The 13,031-nt window shown below is 47.6% G+C and overlaps 2 protein-coding genes across 2 annotated transcripts; one reads left to right on the forward strand and one right to left on the reverse strand.

Annotated features, from left to right (window-relative positions):
- Positions 1-239: 239 nt before the first annotated feature.
- On the forward strand, positions 240-2,874 carry DEU56DRAFT_820837 (uncharacterized protein; the record flags this gene model as incomplete). Its single annotated transcript, XM_041354091.1, has 13 exons — positions 240-464; positions 519-597; positions 650-777; positions 894-915; positions 969-1,052; positions 1,108-1,315; positions 1,389-1,392; positions 1,447-1,681; positions 1,729-1,996; positions 2,046-2,248; positions 2,305-2,373; positions 2,426-2,747; positions 2,802-2,874. Coding segments are annotated over 13 exons (1,910 nt in total), but the record flags the coding sequence as incomplete, so codon positions are not given.
- Positions 2,875-10,240: 7,366 nt separating this feature from the next.
- On the reverse strand, positions 10,241-11,299 carry DEU56DRAFT_758672 (uncharacterized protein; the record flags this gene model as incomplete). The annotated part of the gene is made up of 5 exons (XM_041350255.1): positions 10,241-10,319; positions 10,382-10,422; positions 10,475-10,543; positions 10,677-10,819; positions 11,260-11,299. The coding sequence occupies 5 exons, from the start codon at positions 11,297-11,299 to the stop codon at positions 10,241-10,243; spliced, it is 372 nt and encodes a 123-aa protein (XP_041205295.1).
- Between the last annotated feature and the right edge of the window lie 1,732 nt (positions 11,300-13,031).

The raw sequence follows: 13,031 nt of genomic DNA on the forward strand, positions 1-13,031 counted from the left end.
GCGCGTTTAATTACCACTGGCCTGTAAAAGACCTTGGACTAGACTATGTAATGTATTCTTGCTTCAGCGTGGAAGCGAACAGCCTCTTATCGCGTAAAGCGAATGCGTCGGGGGAGCCCCTGGATCTAGAACCATGCAGAGCACCGAGCAAGGTCCGAGTAATAACAGGTGCTATGAACTCTGTAAGTAGAGTCTTCAAACACTCTCGGTCCTCACCATCCCTTCTATCCCGCATACAGTCATGACCCATATTGATGCATTTGCGAAGCTGGCCAACCTTTTGGATTTCACCCACACAAGATTCTATCTTGGTGCAGCAGCTAGCGCCATAGCCTTAACGATCATCCTCAGGCAGCTCATTGTGAAACAACCGAAGCTCATAACGGACTACGCGAAAGTAGCGAGGAAACTCAATGATAACGGACTTGAATTTGATGAATGGGACTTCGTCATTGTTGGAGGAGGTATGATGCATTTGTTCTACAGCTAGAGTATCATATAGACCTGACCTCGTCCAGGCACAGCAGGATGTGTTCTGGCATCGCGTCTTTCTGAAGACCCGAACTTGCGGGTTCTACTTATTGAGGCTGGTGGAAGGTCAGTATCTGGGATATTTTTGTGGTTTCGAAAATCTTATACTTCTTCATAGCTCCAAAAATGTCATGGAAAGTAGGATTCCCTCTGGATTCGTGCAACTATTCCGCACCCCACGAGACTATCATCTTTATACCGAGCCCCAACGGCATGCAGGAAACAAGAAAAAATATTGGCCTCGCGGTAGGTCATACTGATCGACTCCCGAGTTGCCACGCTGATTCCCCTTCGTCAGCTAAACTCCTCGGAGGATGTAAGTGGTCGTTCTACTATTAAAGAGTCGTCTGATATTTCTGCAGGTACTGCTATGAATGCTATGATGTGGGCTGCAATGTATTCCCGTGGGTTGATCATAGTCTGACCTACTATCCCAGCGCGCAATACGGTGCACCGTCCGATTTTGATGAGTGGGCAGAAATCGCTGGTGATAAATCCTGGTCGTGGGCCAACTTCAGCAAGCACGCAGTTTATCCTTCATGTGTCCTTCCATTCCGTTGATCTCCGTTGTTTCAGGTATATTCGCAAATTCGAGAAATACAACCCAGACCCGCGCTTCCCACACGTCGACCCCCTCCTTCACGGAGCCAATGGGCCCATTGAGATTGGATACAGCACACACATCTGGCCGGGCAGTGCAGGTTTTGTCCAAGCGAGCATGAATGCCGGGATCCCTTTCTCGCCCGATTTTTGCGCGACCAAAGGGACGAAGGGGACCAATAAGGTGGGTCTTCATTGAGTGGTTCCACTGGATCAACGTGTAATGTTTCACTGACACCAGTTGCTAATTTGCATAGATCAGTGAGTCAACTGGCGACTATGAATATCAACAATTGCTGAATGACTGATACATAGTGACATACATTGATAGCAAAAGCACTCGTGTGACTACTGAGTCTGCGTACCTCACTGATGACATCCTTGCCCGTCCAAATTTGACAGTCGTCACCTACGCCCGTGTCACTAAGGTCCTCTTTGATACCTCCAGTGGCATCCCACGTGCAACAGGTGTTGAGTTTGCCAGCAAATCTGATGCGGGCAGAGTCGGACCCAAATTCCATGCACGGGCGACCAAGGAGGTCATCGTCTCGTAAGCAACTGTGATATGTCTCAAGCAATTCCTTACCTCCGGCTTAGCGGCGGTGCCATACACTCTCCGCATATCTTGATGCTTTCTGGCATCGGTCCAGCCGACCAGCTTTCACGTCACAACATCCCAGTCGTGCTCAACGCTCCCGGTGTTGGTGGTAACCTCCTAGACCACCCAACAGTCCCTCTTCGGCTTAAGGAAAAGACGGGAAAGTCAATCAACCATCTTGTCCCTTACAACTTGCGCACGGCGTGCTTGTTAGTGCGAGACTTGCTGCGATATCAACTGTGGGGCACTGGCTTAATCGCTTCAAACGTTGGTCAAGCGTTCCTTGTGCTCATATACTTTCTGAATAATGACATAGATGGGCGAGGCTGTAGCATTTTTTCGATCAGACGATCCTGTGCTCTTCCCGCCCGCGGAGTACAAGCATACCATCGAGGACACCAGTTCAGGCCCAGACGCGCCTGACATTGAGCTCATCGTATGTCCTGGCGCAGTGCGCGACCACAACGAACTTCTCGAGAAAACTTTGGAGGCCTATCAAATTGTTATTGTTTTATTACGGTGAGCAATTAAGGCCCTAGATTTCAAACTGAACTGAAACATCTTTGTACTGCCAGTCCCACAAGCAAAGGATCGCTCTTTCTTAAGTCTGCTGATCCTTGGGATAATCCGCTCATTGACCCTAGGTTGGATATCTGTTTACTTCAACCCTATTGTGCATTCACAACGGCGGACCAGCTATCTCGAAACCAAGCATGATGTTGATGTCCTTGTTCGAGGCATCCGTGCTGCCTTCAAAATTGCACACACAGAACCCATGCCCACCTCCGTCACCGACGTGCACAGCACACACCCTGAACTTGATCACCACTTCTCTCGCCTCAGCGATGAAGAGCTTGCTGATATTGTACGTGACCGCGTGGAATCGCTATATCACCCGGTAGGGACGTGTGCGATGGGTCCTGGTGGCGTCGTGGACTCGAACTTGCGTGTCAATGGGACTCAGGGTCTCCGGGTGTGCGATGCGAGTGTTTTCCCCAAGTTGGTTTCAGGACACCCGGTGAGTGATGGACGTTCTGAAAGCACTTCGTCAAAGCTGACGGTTTTTTTTCAGACCGGTGCGGTTATTGCGACAGCAGAGAAGTTGGCGGATGTTATCAAGGCTCAATACTCATGATTTGGAAGTAATCTTTGCAGGTATTCATGATGACTTACCAGCATTTTTCGATGTACATTACTGATCATCAGGTTATCACCATTATATGTATGTATACCCATTGGGCAATGAAATGAGGCATTTGACTTCTACCTTGACCATGGATGTGTACTCTCTTAGTGGATTTCGGTGAATGACCGATCATCTTGACTTTCACCTTTTCGCGAGGACGTTGTACCTATCAACAGCCCCAAAGGATGAATGGGCCGATTTGGACCTGCCCGTGGTGAGATTGGCGATTGCTCAATTGATCATCTGTTACCGATGCCCACATCCTGCGTATACTGTCCCTCGCGCCTCAGTCTTTTCCTCAAACACGAATCTTCTGCATCGTTCGGTTGGCGCTGATCACCGTCTAAATCGTTCGGCACGTCCATCAGCGAGAGGTGATTTGATTTAACTGACGTAAATCGATGGAGTTGATATGGCAATGTCAGTCTCCGTCAGATCTAACTCGGTTCGCTTGGTCCAGGTAGTGACACCGTCTTCGACACTGGCGATCACGATAGTCCGCTACTCTCTTCTTTCTACTTCCTTGCATCCAAAGCACGAAACCCCATGGTGTCGCTCTGAACTCTGATTCTGAATTTGAAAATTGCTCGATCCAACCACAAGCTATAATTCGTCGATGCTCATCCAGTCCCTTTTTGCCCACATCACATGTAGTTTCCTCATCCCGCTTCAGAGCGAAGTTGGAACAAAACTGCATTTAATTTTTTCTCCTAGCAACTTTGTTCCAGCTTAGCGGATCTGTCACATACGCAGACGAAACCAGCCATTGACTTGTGGAACCTCACTGCAAGTCTGATATCCCACAGGAACCTCATCTCTCCTCGCTGGTGACCTCCAGAGTAATCACCGTACGGCTGATTAACATTCAGGCTGAGTTTACGGAGGTAACTATGTGCACTCACTGGCAAAGTTTGCTACCAGTAGCAACACAAAAGAGAGAGAGGTAAAACAGCACGGCATACGTTTACGGATGGGTATGTTCACGGGTAGCACAGACGAGACACAATCTCATCAAGTACGATGTGAATTGAATGGAAATCCAGTAGCGAAGAAAAGAATACCACAAGAGGCGCAGGATGTGTGCGAGCAGAAGTGCTCAATGCGAAGTGATATTTAAAGACGAACGGGCGTTGAGCTATACAGGCAAAATGGATGATGTGCTAGAGTCACGCACCAGATATGACTGGCAACACATGCATTATATATTGTTAGCAACGGTCCTCTGTCGACGAGACAGAGAAGCAAAGTCAAACCCACCTATATGCTATAAGTTCAACCTGCAAGGAAAAAGTGGAACAATGGCAGTGATCACACACGTTCAAGTAATCATTTACTTATCGAATTTTTTGGGTGCGCTGACGCGCATCATCGAATAACAAAAGTCACAAGGCAGGAGTCCTGTCCTGACATGCCCGTCACGAGAGGGAGAAGCTGCCAGAATGTGCGAAAATTACTGTTCCTACTTACTGGCAACCAACCAGCCGTATGGAGGAGTGAATGCATTGGAAAATAGGACGAAGCAACACAGCCAGACCGTGAGAGCCACGATGGTAGGTTTTGAACTTTGCTGGGCCAACAACTTACCAGAAGTCGAGTATTCAACCGCCAGGAGAATACAAGCGCCATTGGCTCAAATCTTGCATATATACATATGCGTGCGCCGATGCAGACAGAGATGATGAGGCATGCGGTATCAAAACAGGACTGTTCGAAATATAGCAGAGTGAGTAACACGGGCACATAGTGCACGTCAACGAGAGGTGTAAAGGCATCCGACTTGTAAGGAACGAGAAAGTGACAGACTAATGACGACCATCTGTGTACTCAGGAGACAGGCAACCAATGAAGAGCCAGAAGCGAGTCCAGAGTCCAGCTCGTCTGAGCATTATGTCAGGGCGTGAGGGAGTTGAAGTTGTAGCTATGGTGGTATCGCCAACAGCAGGTGCGGTAGACGAATTGGAGACAGCTAGCTGTGGTTGCGAAGATGGCTGGGTTTGAGTCGCACCATTGGATTGCTGCGTGACATTGGGCTTGGGAGGCCGTGAGCCCGTTTTCCGTTTCTCTCTCGCTGAAGCATTCCTCTGCACAATGTGAGGTCGAGTAGAACATCTAGGAAGGAGAGAAAACATACGCGTTTCCCCTGTGCATACGGGACCTCACCAATTGCTGGGCTGCGCCCATGCAACTCTATGCCTTCGCCACTCTGTCCGTGCCGTTTCAAAAGGTGTTGAGCCCAGTCGAGAGGAGAGGACGGTGAGGTATCATGTGCATCGGAGGGGCTGCGGTGGAATAAGCGGCCAAGAAACGTGCTTCCTTGCGGTGCTGAGGAGGAGTGGAGACGGCCTCGTGGAGAGAACTGAGACCACGTAGTAGGTCAGGATAAAACTCGAAGTGATACTAACAACGTACACGAGAATGATCTGGTGTGACATCAAAAAAGCCCGGGAGTACCCGCTGGGCAGGTTGACGTCGTTGGGCATGATGTCGTGTAGCATTTTTCTAGAGTGTACAGGTTTGAACTCAATGAAATCTGTTTATGATGATGGTATTACGTACATGGAGTGCTGACTTGCTGGCCTGGCAGAGCACGTTCAGTTATGAGAATGTAATGAATGCCTGTCGACTCACCTTTGGATCCAACAGAAGCTCGTCGAGGCCAGATTCTCTAAGGATGGCAGCAACATCCCATGTGTATGCGTTCTTGTCATCGCAGCCAGTTGTTAGTAGTTTTCCATCCGCGGAAAACGATACGCAGTTAACTTCATCTAGATGCTGGAGTGGAGAACTGATGGGCTGGCCATTGTCGAGGTCCCACAATTGCGCCGTCGAGTCAGCTGATGCGCTTGCGAGGATGCGGCTATTCGGAGATATTGCAATGCCCCAGACATAGGAAGTGTGCGCATCCAGAACTGCGATCTTCTGCTTCCAAATTTTTGTATTCCATGTCCGAATCGAGTTATCGTATGACCCGGAGATGAGCGTTTTTCCATCCGCGGTCCAAGCCAGGCACAACACCGAATTTGTGTGTCCTTTGAGAGTTGCGACAAGCCCGCCTGTTTTCGCATCCCAGATTTTAATTGAACACTCGTCATCATCTCGCCTATCACGCCCACCAGTTGCAATCATGGTGGTGTCTGGCGAATAGATGGCTGCGTTCACATGTAGATGCCCTGTCTTGATTAGCCTGGGTTCCAGGATTGTCTCTCCGCTCTCCACATCCCACTGCCTCACTGTCCCATCCCAAGATCCGCTCACTACTCGCTGACCATCTCGACTCCAACAGATAGAAAACACTGGCCGTGCGTGCCCCGTCCATTTTGCGATGAACTTGCCTGTCTCGATGTCCCACAACCTGACTCCACAGTCACTACTCCCACTAACCACTTTCTTCCCATCCGGAGACAACGATATACTGTACACTGGACTGTCTCCGTCCCGCCAGTCTTCCCCTATCTGTTTCCCGCTCTCCAAGTTCCATTCCCGCAACGAGCCATCATATGAACAAGTAATGATCTCCCGTCCGTCAAGTAGGTGTATGGCGCCCGAGACCCAATTGGCGTGTCCTTCAAATTTCTGGCGAGGCGTTATTGCTGATATCTCTTTCTCTTCAGTGGCGAGTGAAGACATATTACAACTACTGAGTGCAGCGCCGTCTCAGCTTTCACCCATCAAATTCAAAATCCCTCACTTACCGAGCACAACAGCGACGCGCGGATAGTAGGGGATAATGGGTTTTCGGCCAAGTCAGAGTCGAGTTCACTACTTCCTGGTACGTTTGTCATGCTGTATCTTGTTGATCGCTTCACAGCTTATATACAGCATAGGCTGTGCAGTTGAAGCGCCCAAGAATGCATCTGCCACTCCGTAATCCCTATTGCTGTTGGATGGAGGATAGGTTAGCATTGTAGTTGTGCCTGCGCGTGTTCACGCAGAGTGTCCAAAGATGCAAGGTGAATGGCTTGGCATCAAGCTGTGTCCAATTCCTCCCACGAAATCTCGTAACCTCCTACCTAGGCATCGTACTATCACTCCTGAGGTTCTGCAACATTTTCAATAAATCTTTTGTAACTCCTCAACCACATCATATTGTCTTCTACAGATTTACACCAATATATACTCGTATCTGCTCTATATGAATCTGATTTTTTCTGATTTTAATGATTTTGTGGTGGAGTGTCAGATGAAGACCGAGAAAATTCAGGGTCTGACTGGTATTCTGCAAAATATGGTCACGTCGTGTCACACGTCGGGCACAGCAGCGGCACGTCAACTTTGCCGTAGAGGAGATTGAATTTCTTACACAACTCTCCTATCTGTTGTCACGCTTTCATACATGTCAACAATCCTTCGTCTATAGCATCTTAAAACAAGAGAACGACCTCTATCGAAATTGTGTGCTGACACCCTGATGAGGTGTTTGATAGACTCCAAGTGTAATATTTTGAATATCTCTTTAGGATCTATGGGATCTGCATCATTTATGATTATACAAGGTTGCAAATCACCACTATTCCGTCTCTCGCAGCTGCAACACTCGAGAAATTTTTATTCTACTTGGACAGTACATTATCTCTAAGTAGCCTACATGCGCCTGAATTTTTTCGAGGTGATTCAAGCAGCGTGTTGAGGTGTTTTGAACATTTTGCATATTACATGCCAGTTGCAGATTCCCAGGAATGATAGTAAATCATCCTCTACTTTGATCCCGTTAGAAGACGGCTGAATCCTTCTATGGGCTTCACTTCCGTCTTCTCAGTCTCTTTTGGCCCACGGACCGCAGCGGCTGACGAAGGAATTTCATACTCGGCTTCGCGAAGTTCATTTTTGGCGCCTCATTAATTTCTCACACGAGGCCTCAAGTAACCCTATTCAAAAGGAGATGAGGCAGGGAAATGGTACCTCGTTTAACCCGATCGTGCCGCTGCAGTCAACATCCTATCCAAAAATGAACGACTGATAAAAGAAAGAAAAGGTCAAGACGACTCACAAACATGCTCATCAAAAGCTTCACTAGTACTGTGTCCATATCAAATACTAAGCCAATAGCCTTCTCATCTGTTCACCAGTTCACTGATGACCGTATCAACATCCCAATCTTCCCAAACTCAAAAACTCAAAAGCAAATACGAGTCCAATCTCCATTAATCGACGCTCTCTCTCATCGCCACCATCAACGATCACGATTAGCAAAAAAATTCACGATCTCACTCGAAAATTGTTGGGGGGAGGACGCGTTTCAGGGTGGATACGTAGTGGAGCTCAAGTTTGGTGAAAGGCTGGAGTGGGGTGTGTTGTGGAGTGTCCTCCATAGATGAGTACTCCTCAGATGATGGACTACAGGAAGGAGTTTCGGTAGGAAGAGCACTTCGAACCCATAACGAAACTACTTGACAAGCAGTGATCGCTTCCTCGGTCTGTCATTCCACATTCTCCCATCCACAACCATCCAGGCTGCCAGTTTCATCGACGAGCCTTACCTTCACAAAGACTTTGAACGACACATCTTCAACCGTTGGAAGAGGCGTCGGACCGTTTTGATATGCCAGCCAATTATACTTCCAACCTGAATAACAGAACTTGATGGCGATCTTGCACTTCGGGTAGGATGAGAAATGAAACAGTGTTTTTGGATGTAGGGGAGTGAGTTGGTTTTGTGTGCTTTTTCGTCTCCAGCTCTGAGACGCGTGATTAGTTCTTCTTTTGACCAGGTTGAGTGTCATGATGCGAAGATATCTTTTGGGGGGTATAAAATGGTATGTGAACCGAATCTGCAGCACTGCACTGATCAGATCGATTTTGACTTGGACTCACTGAGCAATTTTTATGGCCATGCGATCCGGGTGGCCGTTGTGACCCCCTTTCAACCTCCTGCAATGCCAAACCCTTATTTTTGACCAGCTGTGTCCTAAACTTAGAATACTTAGAATACATCCCCAGCGCACATGAGCAGATCACGTTATCCGGGAACGATCTCATTTAACTAGCGGTCTATACGTTCAAGCCGAAAGAGATTCAATTCATATTACCGGCTTCAAGTGTGAAACTGTACGCTGTGGGTCTGGCGGGAAGTAAATATAAAAGATGGGAGGTCACCATTGTAGCGCAGATAAAGATTTGGCGCATGAAGAAGCACGTAGTAACTATTCAAGGCCATACCGCTGTAACCCCCTCCTTCAGCATGGCAGATACGTCACGAAGTCTTTATCAGAGTGGTTATATTGGTAGGTACATGGGGTGAGTCGAATCGAGGAGACCGAAAATACAAAACACATAGCTTCAGTGTCATATAAATCGCAGACGGAGATGAGGAGGCGTGTGGCATGAAAAAGGACAATTCTAAACATAGCAGAACGACATATGATTTGGTAGAAGCACGCGAGAGATCATCGTGGGGGACGAGGAAATCATAGCTTAATGACGGCCATCCATGTATTCAGGAGACAGACAACAAATGAAGAGCCGGAAGCGAGTCCAGCGTCCAGCGTGTCTTATCGTTGCATGAGGGCGCAAGTTTGTTGACGTTGAAGCTGCGGTGGCATCACTGACAGCAGGTGTGGTAGGCGAATTGGAGACAGGTGCCTGTGGTTGCGAAGATGGCTGGGTATGAGTTGCACCATTGGATTGCTGCGTGGCATTGGGCTTGGGAGGCCGTGAGCCCGTTTTCCGTTTCTCTCTCGCTGAAGCATTCCCCTGCACAATGTCAGGTCGAATGGAACATCTGGGAAGGAGAGAGAACTTACGCATTGTCCCCGTGCATACGGAACCTCAACAACTGCTGGGCTGCATCTGTGCAACTCTATGCCTTCACAACTCTGTCCGCGCCGTTTCAAAAGGTTTTGAGCCCAATCGAGAGGAGAGGACGGTGATGTTTCATGTGTATTGGAGGGGCTGCGGTGGAATAAGCGGCCAAGAAACGTGCTTCCTTGTGGTGCTGAGGTGGAGTGGGGGGCGCTTTGTGGAGAGAACTGAGACCGCCAAGTCAGGATAAAACATCAGGAAAAGCCTCGTTTGCTAAATTTTAAAAAATATCAATGATTTTTGACTATTATCTCGAAATGTGATGGATTTGAAGGATTTGAAGGATCGGGAGGATTTGCTCGATTATGTTACCCCAAAAAAATTTGACAGAATTAATCATAATAAGTAGTTATTCAAAAACATTGTTGTGCATTTAGAAGTCCATCCGTTCAATTTTAGACCGTCTACGAGTGGAGTTTCTGATCACAATCACACAGCAATACACGAAAAAATAGTCTTCGATTAGAAAATGATAGAGTACAAGCACAGCTAATAACAACATGGAGACCGTGACTTGTATGGCAACATTAATTGAGATCAAGATCAAGCAGTTCAAATGTGTCCAGCTCGGTGTGGTCTATGGCAACACCATTCCATCTGAACTTCCTGCAAGATGAGTCAGCAATGAGCATCGAGGACTGAAGCAACATCCCTGGGGGAAAACTCACTTTGCTGCCTCGTAAATGTTGTTGTGCCGCAGTGCATAGCTCTGCGTACACATTAGCGTCAAAGGAAGAACAAAGAATTTCAGGATGACTCACCTCGTTCTGAGTGATTTCAACAAAGCACCCCACAAATTTCGCACTGATGGCCTTCGGGCTATGAAAGAGCTGGTTAGATATCAATAATACGAGATTTTCACCTTGGTAGGACATAGGGCTGGTCACTGTAAGTGTATGCCCCGCAGACGACGCAGCTAGTCAAGATATCAGTGACTGACAGTCGTTACGGCTATTTACGAACCTCGCCACCAGACCAAAAAAAAGTTTTCGACAGTTCAAACGAGAACATCGAAACCGCTATTATGAATAGAGCGGTCAGTATCAAAGGCTTCCGCCCAATGTGATCTGATAGTTGACTCCAATGGAGAATAGTCAGTGCTTGAGCTGTAAAACCGATTCAAACTCAACTCAACACGGCAATTTTGATGACTGACTGACTGACAAAATAATTAAACATGTTAGTGATATCAGCACGAACACGAACTCGGGATGAGAAAACTCAACGGATGGGCAAGTTCTTCAGGCAGCTGCAGCAAGATTCGTGTTCCTTCTCAGACGGCAAGAAGGTGGTACAAGTTTAAAATTAAGTTGCTCTGTGAGTCTGTCCGACTTCAACAACAAAGTCACATGACATGCGGCCAAATACATGTCATCATATCAACAAAGTGTTCCTTGTTCTCACATTCCGCGACTTCCTGTGGTTTCTGGTAATCTCACTCGGACCTTACTTTAAACATTAATGAGCACTAATTCCTTTCCCCAGTCATTCCCCGTTTTCTCAGCCCGATCTCCAAACCCATCTCTCAAAAAGCCTCCAAACTTACCTTCTACTTCCAAGGAACCACCTCCGATCTCCAAACCCATCTCTCAAAAAGCCTCCAAACTTGAACTTACCTTCTGCTTCCAAGTAACCACCATAAACTCCATTATTATAATAATGCTTCAATTCGTCAATTTCTAGATAATTTGCTCAAGCTCGTCTCATTTTTTCAAATATTCATATCCTACATTAACATTGTAATCTAATTTGTTTCTAAACACGAGCGATTAGATAGAATTAATGAAATGTTGCGATATTTTGCGAATTTTGCGAATTCTGCAAATTTATGCAAATTTAGCAAAGGAGGGTTTTCCTGATGAACTGGAAGTGCTGCTAACAACATACATGAGAATGATCTGGTGGGACATCAAAAAAGCCCGGGGGTACCCGATGGGCAGATTGACCTCGTTTGGTCGGATGTTGTGTAGCATTTTCCTAGAGTGTATATGTTTGAATGCAATGAAATCTGTTTACGAAGGTGTTACATACAGGGAGTGCCAACTTCTTGGTCTGGCAGAGCGCGTTCAGTCATGAGGATGTCATGAATGCCTGTTGACTCACCTTTGGATCCAACAGGAGTTCGTTGCGGCCAGCTTCACTAATAATAGTAGCAACATCCCATGAGTACGCGTTCATGTCCCGGGAGCCAGTTGTTAGTAGCTTTCCATCCGCGGAAAAGGAGACGCAGAAAACCTCATTTACATGCCGGAGTGGAGAACTGATGGGCTGGCCGTTGTCGAGGTCCCACAATCGCGCTGTCTTGTTGCGCGATGGGCTTGCGAGGATGCGGCCATTTGGAGATATTGCAATGCTATTGACAGTGAAAGTGTGCGCATCCAGAACTGTGATCTGTGTCCATGTTTTTGTATTCCATGTCCGAATCGAGGTATCGAATGACCCGGAGATGAGCGTTTTTCCATCCATGGTCCAAGCCAGGCATGACACTGAATTTGTGTGTCCTTTGAGATTTGCGACAAGCTCGCCTGTCTTCGCATCCCAGATTTTAATTGAGGACTCGTAATTATCTCGCCTATCCAATCCACCGGTCGCAATCATGGTCGTGTCTGGCGAATAGATGGCTGCGCACACTTCTCGATGCCCTGTGTTGACTGGCCCGGGTTCCAGGATTGCCTCTCCACTCTCCACATCCCACTGCCTCGCTGTCCCATCGTGGGATCCACTCACTACTCGCTGACCATCTCGACTCCAACAGACAGACAACACTGGCTGTGTGTGCCCCGTCCATTTTGCGATGACCTTGCCTGTCTCGATGTCCCACAACCTCACTCCACCGTCCTCACTCCTGCTAACCACTTTCTTCCCATCCGGAGACAACGCTATACTGATCACCCCATGGTCTCCGTCCCGCCAGTCTTCTCCTATCTGTTTCCCGCTCTCCAAGTTCCATACCCGCAGCGAGCCATCATGTGAACAAGTAATCATCCGCTGTCCGTCAAGTAGGTGTATGGCTCCGCGGACCAAATTGGTGTGTCCTTCAAATTTCTGGCGAGGTGTTATTGCTGATGTCTCTTTCTTTTTAGTTGTGGGTGAAGACATATTCCAGAATTTCAACTACCAAGTGCAGCGCCATCTCAGCTTTCACCCACCAAATTCCAACTACATTACTTACCGAGGACAACAGCGACGGGCGGATAGTAGGGGGAAATGGGCCTTTCGGTCAAGTCAGAGTTAGGTTCACTACTTCCTGGTACGTTTTACATGCTTTATCCTCGCGTTCACAGCTTACATACAGCATCGGCTGTGCAGCTGAAGCGC

The sequence above is a fragment of the Suillus clintonianus genome (genome assembly GCF_016758775.1).
Source record: "Suillus clintonianus strain FC179 chromosome Unknown DEU56scaffold_73, whole genome shotgun sequence".
In the NCBI taxonomy this organism is placed as follows: Eukaryota; Fungi; Basidiomycota; class Agaricomycetes; order Boletales; family Suillaceae; genus Suillus; species Suillus clintonianus.